This window comes from Cervus elaphus, chromosome 23 (assembly GCF_910594005.1).
Source record: "Cervus elaphus chromosome 23, mCerEla1.1, whole genome shotgun sequence".
In the NCBI taxonomy this organism is placed as follows: domain Eukaryota; kingdom Metazoa; phylum Chordata; class Mammalia; order Artiodactyla; family Cervidae; genus Cervus; species Cervus elaphus.
Window position 1 is genome coordinate 42,583,768 of NC_057837.1, and position 19,487 is coordinate 42,603,254.

Sequence of the window (19,487 nt, forward strand, 5' to 3'; positions counted from 1 at the left end):
TGAACTGGACTTTATCACAATTTAAAATTTTTGTGCATGAAAGATCAATATTGAGAAAGCAAAAAGACAACACAGAGAATGAGATAATTTCAAATCATATATCTGATAAAGGTAAAGTATCTACAATATACAGACAACTCACAACTCAACAACAACAAAAAAAGACAAATGACCAACTAGAAAAAGAGCAAAGGACTTAAATAGGCATTTCTCCAAAGAAGACACAAATGGGCAACAAGCACATGAAAAGATATCCAGTGATATTAGTCATTTGGAAAATGCAAATCAAAACTGCAATGAGATACCACTTCGGACCCACTGGGATGGCTATAATTTTTTTAAAAGGAAAATAAGTGCTGATGAGGTTTTGGGGAAATTGGAACCCTCACACATTGGTAGTGGACATGGAACACAGAGCAGTTCCATTGGAAAAGTTTTGCAGTTCGTCAGTAAGTTAAAATAGATTTACCACATGTGCCAGCAATTCCATTCCTAGGTATACACCCAAAACAATTGAAAGGAGGTGTTCTTGTACATAAACATTCATAGCAGCTCTATTCACAATAGCCAAAAATTAGAAACAAGTCAAAATGCCCATAAACAGATAAATGGATAGATAAAATGTAATCTATCCATACAGTGAGACATTATTCAGCTACAAAAATAAATGAAATACTGATTCACACTACAACACAGGTCCACCTTGAAAACACCATTCTTAGTGAAAGAAGTAGGACACAGAATGCCACACATTGTAGGAGTTCATTTTTACAAAACATCCAGAACAGACAAATCACAGAGACAGAAAGTGGATCGGTGGCTGCCAGAGGCTGGATGAGGGGAAATGGTGAATGTCTGCTTTGTGGATATGAGATGTCCATTCGAGGGATGGAAAATTCTGGAATAGTGATGATGGTTGCACAATACTGTGAATGTGCTTAATGTTTCTGAATTGTACACTTTAAAGTGATGCAATGATAATAGGAAAAGGGAGAGGGTGGAAATGGCAAAAGTCTTATCTCATATGGTATTTATGAAGACTAAATTAAAATTGTAGGAGATGACCTTTACAGATTTCTTAGAGCCTGGCACACAGTAGGTGCTAAAGTTGAGAGAGAAAGAGAAGGGAATGGCAGCACCAACCGTGAAAGCAGCAGGAGATGCTGAAAGGAAGCGGAAAGGCTCCCCAGTCTTCCCTAAAGAGGGTGGTCAGCAGAGGTCTGAGAACTCTGCCCACTACCCAAAGGCAAGTCTTCTGTGAGACACAAAAAATTCCCAACAGCCCCCAGAACTTGGCACCTTCCTGGGGCAGCCAGCTCAGCGAGCCCTCCAGGATCTCAAGGGAGCAGGGATCTGGCTGTACAAACACAGGGCCACCATACAGACACTCTGCCCTCTGACACCAGGAAAAAAAAGATGATATTGCTCTACACACCTGTCTGGGATCCTCTGACCTACCTGCAGACAGAAAGTCTTAAAGATACACCACAAGGCCCACACCTGACTCATTCCTCACCACAAAGGCTGTTGACTGGTGGAACCTTTCCCAGGCCTCCCCAGCCTCCTTTCACCCTATGTTTCTCCCCGCCTCCACTGCAGCCACATGGCCTCCTCCAGCAGGTACCTATGCCATTCGCTCCACCTGGAATCTTCCTTCTTCATGTGGTTCAATCCAGTGCACTTGGATCTCAGCTCATAGAGCAAATGCTCATTCAGCCATGCATTGTGCCTGGCAGTGCCCATCACCTGTCTCCGTGACTTTCAGTGATGTCTGCCACCACCCTGAGTCCCTGAAGGCCAAGGGGGACCCAGATTTCTCCCTCCATCCCACTGCCCATGTGCTCACCATCGTTGATCCTCCCAGCCAAGGACCCCGCACTGAAGCCAGCAAAGATGACATTGTGGATGGCTCCGATCCTGGCACAGGCCAGCATGGCAGCCACAGCCAGCGGGGAGACAGGCATGTAGATGGCCACTCGGTCCCCTCGGCGGACTCCATACCTCTTGAGTGTGTTGGCCAGGCGGCACGTGGTCTCCAGTAGCTCCCTGCAGCACAAGGGAGGGAGGGCCGTCAGAGAAGGGGGAGGGCTGGGACAGTTTGCAGAACTGCAGGCACTGCAACCCCAATCAGCCTGGAGAGGGCAGCCACTCGAACACCTGGTGCATGGAAAGATCTTTTCAGAAAACATAACTTTGTAGGCTAGTATTGACATGGATTCATAATCACACTGCTAAGGAAAATCACCTGCCCCTTGTCCACAGAGAACAGGGCTTCTCAGACTTGGGTTATCCGGTCCCCAAGGCTTCTGACACATCCACCCTGAGAGGCCCCAGTTCTCTAGGTCAGCACAGGCCTTGCTGAGCAGGGGACCCCCAACTCTGTGAAGCCACAGAGATTTAGGGAAGGCAGCCCACGGCCTGGGGCAGGGCTATGGGGGTGAAGGATGGGAACACTGAACACCATGCCCTCACCTCACGCACCCACAAGGCCCCTGCCTCCACTCCTAGGCTTAGGCTTGGCTGGCCAATCAGAGTGCAGCATCCCCTGAACAAGCTGACTGATTGGCCTGAGGTTTGCGTAACCCAACCCAACCCAGAGAGGATGACAGTCCCTGGGAAACCAGGGGTCTGCAGCAGAACCATGGGTGGGAGAAGTACAGGGGGGAAGAAGCAGCTGCACAATGAGTTCAGCCCTGTTTCCCAAGTTGTCTTGCTGAACCTCACTTCCCACAGGAAGGGAAGTTCCCCATTTTTGCTGCTCTTGTTTTATTGTATTTGTTATTTAACAGAAAGAGCTGGCATGGAAGGGCAGAGTGAGTTCACCCCACACACATGGCTCCACCCTTGTGGCCAGGACCCAGGAGTGGTTGTGGTTGCCCCATGGTCAGAGACCCAGAAAGGGGCAGCCCTGCAAGGGCCACCAGGAAACAAAGGGTGGGTGGTGATAGGCTTTAGGGGAGACCAGATGAGAGCAGATCACTGGTGTAACCAAGCAGAACCTTGTGGGACACACCCCTCCCCCATATCCTCTGCTTTAGCTCCTCTCTGAAACACTCAGATAACCGTATCTCAAACATGTTCCTGAGTTCTCTTACAGATGCTAAAACCCCCACCAGATGGAAGAAATGAATTACTTGTAGCCTCTAGACCTACTGAAGCCTGAGGACTGATTATGTTAATAGCCCTGTTACATCACCGCCAACCAATCAGAGAACTCTGCACAAGCTGGTCACACATCCTGGGACTCCCCTCCCTCACCTGGACTTTAAAAGGCTTTCCAAAACCCATCGGGGAGTCCAGGTGTTTTGAGCACCAGCTACCCTGGACACCTGCTTGGCACCCTGCAATAAACGCTGCACTTTCCTTCACCACAACCCGCTGTCAGTAGGCTGCTTTACTGGGCACAGGTGAGCGGAGTGACTCAAGTCTGGTCTGGTAACACAAGTGTGGCCTGCACTCTCCCCCGACTCCTGCCCAGACTGGCACAGACCCCATCCCCTCTCTTAAGGCTTTAGGACAAAAGCACCACTCACTGGCGCCCCATGCACCCTGCACCTGAGCTTGTGATGAAAGAAAGAGCACCCAGAGGGCCCCCAACAGCAAAGGCCCCAGAACCAGGGCCCGGAAACATGCCTCCTGCATGTGACAGCACCGAAGAGGCAGTCATGGTCAGTCACCCAGAAGGTGACTTAAGCGCAGCCCACATGCTGTTTCCAACAGCCCTAAGGACTTACATGGTTGGTGCTGAGGAGATGGAGGCTCAAGTGTGTCAGAGATTAGTGGTGATGAAACCATGTCCTTTTTCTACAGACAGAAGGATGGAAGGCAGCATTTTGAAGTAGAAGAAGGAACAGAACGGCCCAGACAGAGCGGCCTGGGTTACTCTCTACAGTAGCTGCACTGGCGTGGGAGCTCAGCTTTCACAGACACCACGAGATCACCTGAGAAATAGCAGGCCCCTCCACCTTGTTGAACTGTCACACGTGTGACTGAGAAGCATCACCCACTCAGGACCCAGCCAAACATTCAGTAGAGATTATCTCTACCATCAGGCATCTTTGTTTGAAATTACTTTCTAAAAGTACTAAAATCAACTCTTTCACTTTGGTGAATTCGTAAGATGGTTGAAATTCTGTTCTCGGTACCATGAGGGTAAGCTGGGCACCAGACCAAAGAAATGAGAGGAGAGTGTCCTCTGGCAGCACAGCTCTGATGGGGAAGTGAAGGCACGTGAGAGCGTGAAGGGCGTTCACCGCCTCAGTTTCGGTACGATTGCTGAGGGCAGCAGGGAGAACTTTCGGGAAAGGTCGGCGGTGGGTAGGAAGAGGAAGGCAGCAGAAGGGAGAGGATTCCTTCTGGCCAGAAGCTGCCTGGCGGCCAGAGCTGGGCAACCAACCTGTGTGGCCCTGGGAAGGCGTGGAGACCCAGTGGCAGTAGCCAAGGTGTTCCCTGGAGGATCAAGGGGCCTTCCCACGGGCCCTGAAACTGAGTCCGCTAGGTCCCTCACTCTTTTTTCATATTTATTTAATTTTGGTTGTGCTGGGTTTTCGTTGCCTTGCAGGTTTTTCTCTCACTGTGGCGAGTGGGGGCGCCTCTCTAGTTGCAGTGTGCAGGCTTCTCATTGTGGTAGCTTCTCTTGTTGTGGAGCACGGGCTCTAGGCACACAGACTCAGTTGCTCCATGGCATGTGAGATCTTCCTGGACCAGGGATGGAACCCGTGTCTCCCACACTGGCAGGCAGATTCTTTACCACCGAGCCACCTGAAAAGCCCGGGTCCTGCATTCTTGCTGCTGCCTCCAGGGAAGTTTCTGATAAAGAATCTGATCCAGGTAAAGCTCTTGAGTTCACTGCCCTTCCTGTCCTCTCCACCAAGGCCATAAAACTCAAGGTTGAAGAAATCCTTGAAGCCTCCTTGGGGGTTCTTGGCCTCAGCAGTCCAGCCTCTGCTTAATCAGGGGCTGGGAGTCACCTCGCACAGCACTCCCTCTTTCTTTGCTACTTCAATAGAGAAATAGTCTTCCTAGAATCAGGCCAAGACTTGTGGCTGTTCCACTTCCAGCCCTTGGTCCAGCTCAGGCCTTTAAAGATATCCAGAATAACTCTGTCATGTAATAACAGCCTTTCAGATTCCTGGAACACTCCCTCCACCATCCCACAAAGCCTTTCTCTCCCAGCTTCTCTCCCCCAGCCCTCCAGGAACCCACTCTCATACCCTAGAAACCCCCAGGTCACCAAATAGACCCCAGCACTCCCATGGTGTCTGCCCGGGTCAGAATAAGGGAACCCAGACCCTTGATCCCAATTCTATATTTAACCATGTAAATGAAGAACACATTTATTTTTAATGCCTAACACAGGTGGCCCCAATTCAACATGAGGTCACTAACCCACTAACCACTGCCACACCCAGAACAGGACTCTAACCAGGGCTTTGCCCTATCACAGTCGGGGAATTAATTTTCAAAATCAGACTTTCCAGACTATCTATTTGTCCCTATTTAATTCCACCTCAATTTCTACTCATCTTTCCAGCTCACCCATTATTTTTTTAAACTTGAATTTTCAGTAACGATTTTCTCCAGACTTACACCACTGGAGACTAAGGTCAGCAAACCTAGATCTTCAAATCATGAAAATGTAAGTGTTATGCAAGCGATCCTCCAGGTACTTAAAAATTTACTCCAGAGTACCCAAAAATCACCCAAAAGCTGTCCTTGGATATTCATGACTTCTCAGACTTTCACAAACCGATATGCTGCTTCTGTATCAAATAGATAGTGCAGTCACTCAGTGACCAGTGCTCTGGGCTATCCCTGCAGGAAACACTGCTTCCTCCTTGTCTGTGGGGTTTTTCCAAGGGACAGTGACATGCAGCTTTCTGAGAAATCACCTAACAAAATAAGTTCGAGTTCTATTTTCCAGTGCGAGGAGAAATACATTATTTGTCAATCAGGTTCTGAACAAGCTATCTACGTTTGTCTGCCAGGAGATGTCTCAGGGCCACACCTTCCATGTGGAGGCATGAAAATGACAGGCACAAATACACAGACTGGCCTTGCCTTCAGGGTGCTGAACTGCAAAAGGCTGCCTGGCCCTGGGGGAAGAAAGGAGACCTTTCACAGCCAACTCTAAGCTTCAGCTGGGAGGAACGCATCCAATGCTAATCTAACCACAAGTATGTGCAACCAACATAATACCTGCCTGAACACAGAAGAAAGCCACCTCTGGTCCAGCTCAATCCAAAACAGGACACAGCTGGACAGACCCGGGGAAGTAAGATAAGCTCTGTGTGTGTGTGTGTGTGTGTGTGTACGCATGTGTGCACATGTGTATGTGCACACACGCACTGCTGCTGTATTTAAGAAACTAATGTGGAACACACAACTTGCTTACTTGCTACAATTACTGTGGCTCTTGTGTTCATTAAACACTAGCTAAGAGGCTACCTCCTTCATTGTCCACCTGCCCCACTGAGTATCAGCTTCCCTTCAGCAGGGATTTGTTCACTGCCTTCCTCCCAGTATCCAGAACCGGGCCTAGTGCAGAAAAGGTGTGTGACAGATGTCTGTGGAATGGAAGAGACCAGCAGGTAAGCCTGAAAGAGCCCAGGCAGGCACAGGGTGACTGGAGCCTGGGGTCTAACTGTGAGCGCAGGTCCACCTGCAGATGCCTCCTAGCCTCCTGCACTGAGAGAGGGTCACATTGGAGGAAACATCCTGCCCCTCAGAGAGGGCGATGGGCAGGACAACCCCACTGATAGGCCAGCCCATGGCTACTCCTGTCTACATTTCCTTCTGCCGAGAAGGGAAGGAGCCCAGGGAACGGTGTCACTGGGTATGTGGAAGGTCTGTGACAGTGTCTTCTCTCCCCTAGCCTGGTGCTAAGGGGAGGGGTCAAACCCAGGGTCCAGATGCAGGACTGAACAGGACAGGTCTTCCTTCAGTCTGCTTCTCTAGACTTGACTTCTTTGGCTGCCCCAGGTCTTAGTTGTGACATGCGGGATCTTGGTGTGGCACACAGGCTTAGTTGCTCTGGAACATGTGGGATCAGAGTTCCCCAACCAGGGGTCAGACCCACCTTCTCTGCATTACAAGGCAGATTCTTAACCACTGGACCATCTGGGAAGCCCCTACTTCTCTAGACTTTGCTATTCTCTTCAGTAAGCCATTTCTGGAAGGTAAAGATGGAAAGAGAAGTGAAGGTTGGCAAGAGAAAAAGTAGGGCATGGCAGAAGAGACCCCTTCCCACAGAAGAGGCTCGCCAGGTCTCGGGACCATCCCCTTCCCTCTGGCACAGTCCTCTGGCCCAGACATTACTGTAGCCACTAAATTTGATCTAACACAGGGCCATGTGCTTACTCTGCTACTTACTGCCACCAGAGAACAGAAGCCCAGGAAATTCAGCTGAGCGGGCTCATAACCCAAGTATGAAATTCCTCTCACATCATGATTTGATCTCGTGACCATGACCTTGAGCAAAGGTAAGCTGCAGGGAACTGTTAAGCCATTGCCACATGTCAACATGAAAATGCCCAAGCTGCCCTTGCCAACGAAGCTCCGGACACACTCAGGGTTCAAAGCAAACAAGAGCTGAACCACCACTGCTGACCCTGGGCCAGCCAGTGAACTGGGGGTCACTGAAGCTGCATGTTTTCTAAATTCCTTACAAAAAGTAAATGTAGTCTCCTTGAGGCTTTGCTATACTCTGTGGAAAGTTCTGGACTCAAGAGAATTTCCCTCTCAGGACAGTGTCTCAGTGAAGGACATCTGATTAGAGATGGGGCTCCCCCCCACCCCCCAACTCCCCATACACCTGGGTCTTGACTGACCCAACCATAGTATGATCCAATAATAGGAGTATTTCTAAGGCAGTCTCCAGGACTCCTGTGGTCTGAATGTCTGCACAGTCCTTACCCCCAAAGAGGGTAGCATTAGGAGGGAAGTCTTTGGGGGGAAATTAGGTCATGAGGGTGGGGCCCCATGATGGGATTAGCACCCTTATATGGGAGACCCCATGGAGCTCCCTTTTTCCTTCCACTAGGTGAGGACACGGAGAGAAGGCACTGGCTATGACCAGGAGAACCCAACCAGCAGATGACCATGCTGGCACCTTGATCTTGGGCTTCCATCCTCCACAACTGTAAGAAACAAGTCTCTGTTTTTTCTCAGCCCCCTTGGTCAGTGGCATTTTGTTATAGCAGTCCAAACAGACCTAAGACAGGGCCTGTACAGCCAAAAAACACAATGTTGTAAAGCAACTATACTCCAATGGAAAAAAAAAAAAAAAGGACAGGACCAAATCTGAAGTTCTAGGCACATATAAAAGCATCCTACAAACAGTAGCTATAATTACTGCAGAAAAAGGCAGAAAAAGAAAACGGGTGACAATGGGTGGTTCCTTAACAGCAGGAAGGAGTGTGAGGATGTCAGTTTGCTTTTGTGTGAATCGCAGGCAGCTGCATCATTGGCTCAGGGTGAATAAGGGTCACCGCTGTATCTGAATACAGTTACAGAACCCCTCCCCTACAGCCCCATGCCCTGCAGTGGGTACTGATGGGAAGCCCTTGCTTGAGATGGGAGGAGTCTGAGAAGGATACGTCACCCACAGTTGGGGCCACTGCCAGCAGCAGGTTCTAGGCACTTGGCCGCGGCCCAGGGTTCTGAGAGGCTGGGGGAAGGCAGGTGCACCCTGTCCCTCCACCACCTGTTGTGTCTCCCCCCCACCTCCACCAGCTGCCCCATCTTCTCCAGCCATGCTCACCACCCACTGTGAGCACAAGGACCTTGCTATCCAGACAGCCTCAGCCACCCCCAGGCCTCTGAGGTTTCCCCAACCCCCAAATCACTGCCCAGAGCACTCTCCTCCTACCCACCCCACCCCACTCCTACTCACAGTTCCTTCAGTGACAACAGCTACTGAGCGGATGTCCTGTGCCCAGCACTGCTCTGAATCCTAGGCACATCCATGGAGCCTCACAACAGCTCAAGGGTTGGAAATTACCATCATCCATCCCATTTTCCAGATGAGGAAACCAAGGCACAGAGGAGTTAAGTGACTTCTCAAGGCTATTCAGCTGAAAGGGTCAAGAATCAGGTCAAGATTAAAACCCAGGGACTGCTCTCAAAACCCACAGCTTCAGAACAACTTGAATCCTATTATAAAGGTGGGAACCTTTATAATCTTATAAGATTATAAGATATATTATAATATATATTATTTTATATAACATATATATTTATATATTTATATTATATATAATATATATAATATTATATATATTATATATTATAATTATTACATTATATATTATATATTATATATAAATATATTTATATATAAATTATATATTATATAAAATATATATTATAATATAATATAATTATAATTATATAATCACATTATAATCTTATAATAGTCTTGACAATTTTGCCATTGGCCAATTCCAATGTAACAGTTTTACTTTGTTGCTGTTGTTTAGTTGTTAAGTCGTGTTTACTTTGTTTACTTTGTTGCTGTTGTTTAGTTGTTAAGTCCTGTCAGACTCTTTGCCACCCCATGGGTAGCCTGCCAGGCTCCTCCATCCATGGGATTCTCCAGGCAAGAGTACTGGAGTGGGTTGCCATTTCCTTTTGCAGAGGATCTTCCTGACCCAGGGATCAAACCTAAGTCTCCTGCACTGCAGGTGGATTCCTTACCACTGAGCCACCAGGGAAGGCCAACATTTTCACTTGGGTTGGTTCAAATTAGCAAGAGAAGTGTTCCAGGCCACTCACAGTACTTGAATTGAGCCTAATCAGGACGGAAGAGAATGGGGTGGGGGTTGGATTTCCTTCACGATTCAGTGTTTGGCTGCACATTCCGAACCACCTGCCCCAGGGTCTGTCTCCCGCTCATCCTAAGTCTCTCCCACCCAGACACCACCCTGTGGCACAGAAGTGACAGGTCTTCTTCTGACTTCTTCCCTAATTCACGCCTGATTTCCCTTGGACCTCAGCACCGGCCTTCAGCCCAAGTTTTGTCTCCGGAAAAGGAGTTCTTTCCTTTCCAGACTCAGAGCCCCGCTCACAAGGAAGGAGCCAGCACTAACCCACTAAGAAACCCTGAGGTTCCTGCCAGCCCCAGGCAAGAGCGGTCTGCGGCCCCAGTCCAACCATAACCAGCAGGGAGGATGGGGCTGTCAGCCCAGACCTAGCAAAGGAATCCACCCTCCCTATGGCCCAGAAACCTTGCACCAGCTTCCCAGAGGACACTGACTAGATTTGCTGATGGGAAATTGTCAAGCCTCCCCGGATCCGGACCCCCTCCTTCCCAGGTTCGGATGAGGTCCAAAACAGTCACGGGGGCCAGCAGAGAAAATGAAGGGCCAGGTAGCCCCTCCTCCCTTCCCAGGCCATCACCCCTCCCCTGGTACCCACAGTGACCCCTCCTGCCTCTAAGGGCCTGAGATCCCCAAGCCCCACCCCCCAGCCGCTCCAGCACCTGCACTTTCTGCACCTCAGCCCACAGCCACACCAGGACTCCACCGCCCTCAGGCCCACCTGCTCTGCAGCCGTCCCTTGTCCCTCCTGGAGGCCACCTGGAGCTCTCTGACCTTGACCCCTCCGGTCAGTATTCATGGTTAACTTTGTCCTGGGGCGGGCGCGGGGGGCCAGGAACACACGGCCCTGGTCAGTGAAGGGATGTGTTGTCTGCACACAGGCGTGCAGGCCTGTCACCAGGTTCGGGCACCCAGCAGCCCCACTGTTCACACCTTCACCGCCTCCGAGGCTCCAGAGCACAATCCACAGAGCAGACACTGCACTGTCCGACCCTGTCTCTGGCCTTTCCAGCTGGGGGAGCCTGAGAGCCCTGGAGGCAGGCTGGGCATCAGGTCCCACCCTTTACACTAAGGACAACCGCGAATTCCAGTGAAGATTGTAGGCGTCAGCCATCCACACAGCAGAGGCTGCCCAGCCCTAGGGTCAGGGCCAGGGTCGGGGTCAGGTGACCAGAGGACAGCAGGCCCCTGGCTGGTTATAGGAAGCCCTCCAGGCAGCAGGTCTTGGGCAGCAGATGGAAGGGTCTGGCACAGTGGGCACTGGGAGCTGCATGTCTGCCGAGCCTCGGGGTGGCCCTGCAAGATCTCAGGGCTGCCAGCCTCCCTGGGCCGTTCCCTCCAGGGGGCCTTGATTTTCTACTTCCTGGAGTCTTGAAGTGGCCAAGGAGGGGGCGGGGAGGGTGGCAGAGGAGCGTGGCCGATTGGGCCTCCGCACCGCCCAGGCACAGCTCTCGCCGCCCCCCCCACCTCCAGCCCACCGGGTCTGCAGCCGCCAGAAGACCAACCACACAGCTGGAACAGAAGCCCCTCCCCTCCCGGAAGGCTGATCCCAAGGGGCCAGGCGGAGGCCTTCACCCCTCCCCTTCCCCACCCCCACCGGGTGCCTGCGCCCCGCCCCTCTCCTCGGCAGGCTGCTCCCTCCCACAAGACGAGCCCCTCCTGCATTTCGCACAGCCGAAGGGGGCTTACAGAAACAGGGGGCCAGTGCCAAGGCAGGCGATTGTTATTCACACTGAACGTCAGCCAGGGGCTTCCCAGAAGGGCCCCGTCAAGAAAGTCTACTCTCGTGGAGGTCATTCCCACTGCGGTCCCAAAATAGGGCCATTCTAAAATGTGAGATTCCAAGAGCTTGCTCGAAAGAAGGGGGAAGAACAGTATCACATAGAAAAGAACTCAAAGCACTTGCCAGCTTCAAGCTAAAGCCTCAAGGAAACTTAAATACTGGTTTAAAACCAGCTGGATCCAAGTAACCCAGGGCTCCTGCCGGATTCTGGGAGCCTGCACGGGGATTCCTGACTGAGTTCTGCAGTCAGAGTTACTCAGGGGCCGGCAGGGGACACCGCACACAAGCCTGGCGGCCCTTGGCCTCTTGTGCCCCCACCCAGAGGAGCCCACCCCCACAAACCCACTTCCCCTGCCTGACAGGTACCCCTGTCCTGGTGCCTCACAGTAAATGGCGCTGGTTCATCCTAAAGCACCCCACCTCTCCACCTCACTATACCAGTTAATAATCCTCCCCTTCAGTTGTCCTAATTTGTTAATACAGGAGTTTGCTCACTGCAAACTGTAATTAATCTGCGGGTGAGAAATGCCAGGTGCAAGGTTGGGGGCTGGGAGGAGCAGAAGTGCTGCCTTTTAACAGACCCTAAATTGTTCTCCCAAGGTGAGGTCCTCTCCCTGGAAAACCCACCCACCTCTCCCGGCACCAGCAGCAGCAGGGCCATCAACCCTTCCCCTCGTCAAATCTGAGATCCTTTCCTGGCATCCCTTCACCTGGCCCCGACCTACAGCTAAATGAGGCTTGCATCCTCCCAGATCCTGGCCTGGGCTTTCATTCCCCTGGGCTGCTCAGCACCCAGCACCCAGGGGAGGAGAAAACAGGCTCAGGGAGCCAGAAATGTTCTCTAGGTCGCCCACAGTCAGGGACAAAGCGGGTGGGAACACAGGGCGCCCACCCAGCTGCCCCACCCCACAGTACACTGGCCTGCGAAACCCTCCTGGCCTCTCAAAACTCACTCCCAGGACTTCCTCAACATCGTCTCCAGCCACGTCCCAGCGAGACTTCCTGCTTCCTCCCGCCAGAGCCCAGGGGGCCCTTCTGTGACAGTAACAAGTGGCCACAACCGGGACACGAGCCAGCCTCTGAGGAGGTACCTCCAGGCTTCAGACCTCGCCGCTCCCTCTGCCCAGGGCTGCTGGTCTGACTGCCAGGCAGAGGGGCACCTCAGAGACTGGGACCCATCCTGTGTTCTCTGTGGCCCCTCCACACTAGGGACCAGTAATGCTCAGTGCCTAGTCGGCTGGCCCAGGGAGGAAGTGTCCTTCATGGGGGGTTGGTGGGGGGAGATAGGGGGCTATGTGTCTGCTCTGCTCTGTGCCTCCACCAGGGGCTCCTCACTGTGCACCCTCTACATAAGAAAGCCCAGCTGGAACAACCACAGAAATCACCCCCTCCAGGGCTGAAGCCACAATGGAAACTCCACTTAGCTCACGCGTGGGCACATGGGGGGCGGGGAGGACCAGGCCTGCTCTCCTCACTGCAGCCCAGCTGCCCAGCTCAGCTGCACAGCCTGACCACGACCGCAGCCGCGCTGCCCTCACAGTAACCCACATTCACAGAGGAAGGCCACGCCAGGGCTAAAATCTGCTCCAGCTTTTTTAAAAGGTCACGTCTTGGATAAGTGACAAGGTTCTCCTGTAGAGCACAGAGAACTGCATTCAATATCCTGTGATAAACCACAATGGAAAAGGATGTGAAGAAGAATATATATATGTATATGCATAACCGAATCACTATGCTATACAGCGGAAAGTAACACAACATGTAAATCAACTATACTTCAATAAAATAAATTTTTAAAAAACTGTAAAGGGCTCATGTCTGAACCCTTCCTCAGAGAACCTCAGATGGGAGATCCTGGGTCAGGGCCTGGTGAATACTCTCAGCCCACTCTCTGCTCTGACTGGGCACCAGGCACCCCCACTGAGAGGCCCCACATGCAGTACACAGGGACCAGCCACAGCTGTCCACTCTGCTCCACGCCCTCTGTCCATCCCCCGCTTGGAAATCCTTGGGCCAGACCCCAGAGCTCCAGGCAGGCAGTGGTCTTGAACTGCCCCCCACCTGTCTAGAGGAAAGGGATTTGTGTTTGCACACATCCCCACCCCCAAGCATCTCTAGAATCTGTCTGCTTGAACCGACCATGAAGGACCAGCTTGTGAAATAGGTACGTGGATGGCTGGGAGGAGCAGCGGCCAGTGCTATCTGGTTGAACCCCCTCGGGGAGACACCCAGGTTATCTGTGCCTGCCTGGCGTTACAGACCTCAGGCGGTGCCAGAGGGCCCAGGATTGCTGGCCTGCCGGCTCCCTCAGACGGGTTCAGGCACACCTCTGTGCAAAGGCAGGCTGGAAATCAGCTGGGAGGCCCTTTGGCCCGGGCTCCGGCCTCAGGTCACAGGCTGCCCCTCCTCCCCGGGAGATGCTTGCCGGCCATCCCAGGCTGATCCCTGCCAGCAGAGATGCCTGCCCCTTTGCTTCCCATCAGGAAGTGAGCACCACGCCTGAAGGAGGAAGTGCCTCTGGAGGACAGAACCCCAGCCAACAGGCTGTCCTTCTCCCAGAGCCACGCGGTCGGCACCAGCACAAGCCCCACCGCGCTGCCTAGCTTTCCCCATGGCCTCGGCCCGGTGGGCAGGATGCGCCTGGGAACTGGCACCAGCCAGCGCTGCAGACGGGCAAGGGACAGGATGAGGACACTGGGCTGCCCCGTTCCCAAAGCAGGTCCTGCCAGACCTCCTGCACCCTAGGGAGGTACGGTTGGAAATGCATGCCAACAACACTGAGAACTTGAAGGCAGCATAGACCCCACCCCCCAGGCAATGGCCCAACTCCCAGAATAAGAGCAGGGCGGTCTCCGCAACCCTGGAGAGCGGTCCAGTGAGGATCCTTGGACATGGAGAGCAGGCTGTAGATACGTGCATGTTTCAGGCATGTGTGCAAGGGTGTGTGCACACATGTGGACCCACGTGTCACTAGTATTTGGGGCAGAAGGGGGTTCATGTTACAAGCTCTCTGCTGATTCTTCAGATGCACTTCCTCAGAAGAATTCGGCAGACTCAGAAAGGACAGGCCTGTGCCCCTGAGCAACAAGACGGGTCCCCCGAGCTTCAGACAGACGAGGCATGTGGGGTCCCAGGAAAACACACTGCCCTTGGCACTCTGGTCCCTGAGAACCTCAGCCACACACAGCCTCCTTCAAGGGCTCTCAGGTCACGGGTCTGGAACTTTGTCTTCAGGCCACCAAGGCCTGTGACCGTCCTGGGGCACCTTGGGTGCCACCACGTGAGACACTTGGCAGGAGTGCACGTCAGTTTAGTGGCAGTTTGTATGCTGGCAGGACAACCAGCACCATGTGTAGGCAGCTCTCCTCTGAGCCAGAAAGGAGAAAACCTCACATTGAAAATCTAACATGACCAGGAAAATGATTAATCCAGGTCCCTCAAAAACTAGCTGCCATTACAGACAACCTGGTCACACGCTTCTCTTTTCTCTCAAACAGTAAATAGCAACAGTCACGGGGCATTAAGACTAGCTGAAGTTTGTAAAACCATTTTGTTAGGCTGAGTCTGTTTATTTTTAGAGACAATAATAAATTCTTTGCCTGCACTTATAGGTTTATACCTGCTCGGGGCTGCTTTGCAATGGAAATAAAGTTGTTCTTTGTTTTAACGAGCTGGCAATCTTCCTGAGACTCCCCCACAGTGACAACCACACACTCAGAGGCTCGCCCAGAGGCCCTCAGAGGCTTGACGTGGCCCAACACCAGCTCATGGTCCAGGCCCACAGGAGGACAGGAGGAAATTAGTCCATAGGTGGACCCCCTTCACCTCCTCACCCCCATCACAGAGCCTTCATCTTCTACTGAACAATCACACATAGATCAAGTCAGGCCAGTGAGGGTGAAGAACATTGGAGTGGTTAGAGCAGTGCCCCTGACTCCAGTGTGCAGAGCCCGGGGCTCCCAGGCCACATGGAGTCAGGAGGGTATCTGTCCAGGGGACCCAGCTCAATGCAGTGATGCGCAGTAAAAGCTGAAAGGGACTGTGACAGCTGAGGGTATCGGACTCAGGGGGAGGGACAAGCGGGGCAGGGCCCACTAGGAGCCACAGCAGATTAACTAACGTCACTTTGCTGCTTCCAGGAGTCCACCTGAACACAGCTTCACCAGGCCTGGTGCACTCAAACTGTGATAAAACCTGAGTCTGAGAAACAAGCAGGAAACCAGGGGTCCCCGGGGCCTGGAACTCTGAACTCTCCTCCTGCTGTGTCCCCTTCCTCCCCTCCCCATCAGCCAAGCACACCTGCACCTTCTCTCTGTTCCTGGGATCCCTGGGCGTTCTCCCTCCATCTTCCTGAGGCCTCTCCTTGTCAGCAGCACCTCAGCTTGAAGGTCATGCAAAGCGACCTTCACTGGGTCGCTGGCCCACAGTGGGGATGTTCGTTACTGTAATGTATCCCAGCCTGCCCTGACTGCTACAGTGGCACTCAGTGACACCTGCTGAATGGCTGGCCAAGAAGCCTTGAGCCACCCACCAGGAGGGTAATCATACCCACAACTACCTGGGGTACTAAGGGACCACAACCTAGGCTCCCAGTGGGCCTGCAATAGCCCTGTAAAGGTGAACTGAAGCTTGAGCCAAGGGGTTTTCCCACGAGGATGTGGCCACAGACCAGACACCTCTGAGCAAGACAGGCCCGGGAAGGAGCAGGGCTTCAGGAAGACAAGTACCTGCTCCCAATGCCAGGTCCGCACAAACCCGCCCAGTGCACACACTTGGTATACAGAATACGGGAAGGACTCTGTACATAGCCCTTGTTTTACTTTAACCCCATTTCAAAAACTCGGGTTTACTGTTGTGCCACTGTCATGACGCACTAAGAGGAGCTGATTTTAGTTACCCCAGCATGTATGTGATTCAGCTCACATTCATGTTTACTTTTCCAGAGACCAGAGAACATTTCCAAAGTGGAAATACCCCCTGATACCCATATAATGCCCTGCCAAGAACTGGTCACAGGCACATGAGACTGCTTGACCAAGAGTGACCCTGTGCCTTGAACATTCGTCATACTTGTTTCTGAGGACCCTGTTCTCTCCAGCAGAATCTAAAGACACCAGGTACTGCCCAGGTGGATGAGGACGCCAGGCCTGCTCCCATCCACAACTTGGCAGCAGCGTTTGGTGCTAGCGCCCACATGTGCATGCAGAGGCACCCGCCATCAGGGGACACACCGTACCTGTAGGTGATCTTCACTTCAGTTCCAGGCTCATCTCGCTCCCAGATCAAAGCGATGCTCTCCGGGGACTTCTGAACGTGCTGATCCAAGCAGTTGACTGCACAAAAACAGGTGCATGGACGTTACACTTGATGCCCCTGGAGTCGGAATGGGGAGGGTCCGGTCGGCGTGGTTTGCGCCGTTCTCCCTCGGTTGAGAGATCTCTCAGGTGCAGGTGACCACTGGGAATTCTGAAGCAGGTGCTTCACATGTGGAGCACTCCCCAAGTCCCAATCCCCAGCCTCATTCCCTGCCCCCACCGCCACCACCCCCGACCAGCGACCTGACCCAACCGGCCCTGCGGTTTTCAAGGCTCCCTGGCGATTCTGACACACAGGCCAGGGCTGAGCACTGCAGCCTGGGCTGCAGGAAAGAAGACTGGATGCAAACAGGATGGCCTGATTCCATGCAGTGCAGGGGGAGGGTGCTCATGGGGTAGGGGTGCGATCCAGGACAAGGACCCACATCCCTTCTCAGGTGTCCAGTCAGCACCCAACTCCCAGAAGTGATGCACTGACAAGGGAAACGTCCGGCTAGTTTTCCAGGAGGCTCGCTCCCCTCCCCCTCCGTTACTGAAGCTCAGGTCATATGACTGCCCACAAAAACAGGTCGGTTGTGGTGGTTTACTGTCAACCTGAAGATCAGTAGGATCATGTTCATTGCTAACTTCCTGTTCACCACCACTGACTGGACTTCAAGGTGAGCTTGGCTCTGGCTGGTTTTTGCCAGAGCCCCTTCCAGCCGGCCCTCGTGGCCTGTCTTCATTCCTCACCTCCCCATCAGCAGGGAAATAAATACCTAAGAACAGCTTTGGGACCAGCAGCCACTGCCCACCTGGTCTTCAGGGTCACCCTCATGTCAAGGTATATAAATTTTTCCTTTCCTGTCTTTTTGGGGCAGTTATTTATCTTCTCCCAAGTTAATCTTCTCCTACAAAAATGGGAGATGTACCCTTTGCCACGTCTAACAGGGCTGGGTCAGAATCAGATGGAAAGCAATCCTGAGAGGTTACCACAAGAATACAAGGTCAGTCACCACCCGATAATCATTCTGCTGGGAGTTCCTACAAATATTTCCTGATGGAAAACCATTCTGACAGAAGTTATGGGAGACTCTCCCCATAACAAACCCATAATCCTTGAGAGGGTGAACTCCCATGGAAACATTTACGAACTTTAACTTGTGTCTGTGTGCCTGTCTGCATGTGAATCACATTTTTTCCCTCTCAGGATATTTCATCTATCACTTACTCTGGGAGGTAGGAGGGACTTTCAAGAGGGAGGGACATATGTAAACCTATGGCTGATTCCTGTTGATGTATGGCAGAAACCAACACAATGTTGTAAAGCAATTATCCTTCAATTAAAAATAAAATTTTTAAAAAATTACAAGTTTCTAACAGGTATATAAGCTACACCTCACAAACTTGATAAATGAAAGGTGGATGTCATGGGAAAAATTCCTACGTACTGCCACAGGAAAGTTCTTTGAATTACTAGAAAAACAGAAGAGAATAAATGCCACCCCCCCGCCCCCCCCCCGCACCAAAAAAAAGCAGAAAGACAAACTGAGAAGAAGGGGCTTGGTGGCAAAACTTGGATTTACACAATAAACCTGACATCAGTTGTGGGTGTGTCGGTCTGGTCCAAAGTTCATTTTTTTTAATATTTATTTATTTTTGGCTGTGCTGGGTCTTCACTCTCATACACAGGCTTTCTCTAGTTGCAGAAAGCCAGGGGCTACTCTCTAGTTGTGGTGTGCAGGCCTTCCATCATGCTGGATTCTCTTGTTGTGGAGCACAGGCTCTAGGGGCATGGGCTTCAGTGATTGTGGCTCGTGGGCTCAGTAATTGTGACACACAGGCCCAGTTGTCCCACGGCATGTGGGATCCTAGTTCCTGGACCAGGGATCGAATCTGAGTCCCCTGCATTGGCAGGCAGACTCCCAACCACTGGACCACCAGGGAAGTCCCTGGTCCAAACTTTAGAAGAGTTTTCACACTAAGACCACAGATTTCTGGCTTCTCTTGAACAATCTGCTGATGAGGTCATACCCACACCTGTCAGCTGAGGTGGGTCCTGTCACCTCCCCTTGCTGGCCATGCCAAGTCAGCTCAGGGTCCTGTCTCTGAGCCTTTGCACATTTTCTCCCTGCCTGGGGGACATCGTCCCACCCTCCCCACTGCTGCACATCATCTGGTACTCAGCCCCCAGGTCTCAGCCCCCAGGTCTCAGCCATTATGTCCTCACTCCACTATGGAGCACTACTCCTCCCTGGGACCTTATGCCTCCCAGACTCTAACTCCCCTGTGGTGTTTTCAGCCTGCTGCCCCTTTGTGGGCAGGGGTCACATGCCCGGTTCCTATTCGGACACCTGCAGCCTGACCCAGGGCTCCGAGCACAGGAAGCCCCAAATTCTGGATGATGGATGGACCTGCCGAGTCCTCAAGCTGGAGGATGACGTGGGGTCCAGGTGACACCAGGCTGAGTGGTGCCTGGGAGAAGGAACAGACCTCTTCTCATCTTCCTGGCTTTGTCCCTCAAGAAGTTCCTTTTGGGGACTACATTAAGGCTTCTGACTTCCCGAGGATCCCAGATGACTTGTGAGCATG

The 19,487-nt window shown here is 52.2% G+C and overlaps 1 protein-coding gene across 1 annotated transcript in view; it reads right to left on the minus strand.

Annotated features, from left to right (window-relative positions):
* ACSS1 (acyl-CoA synthetase short chain family member 1) overlaps window positions 1–19,487 on the minus strand; it is a 43,455-nt gene that overhangs the window by 17,948 nt on the left and 6,020 nt on the right. Inside the window, exons 2-3 of the mRNA XM_043882704.1 lie at window positions 16,838–16,934; window positions 1,847–2,046 (exon numbers count right to left, since the gene is read on the minus strand). Coding sequence (XP_043738639.1) covers window positions 1,847–2,046; window positions 16,838–16,934 — 297 coding nt within the window. The remainder of the gene's footprint in view (window positions 1–1,846; window positions 2,047–16,837; window positions 16,935–19,487) is intronic.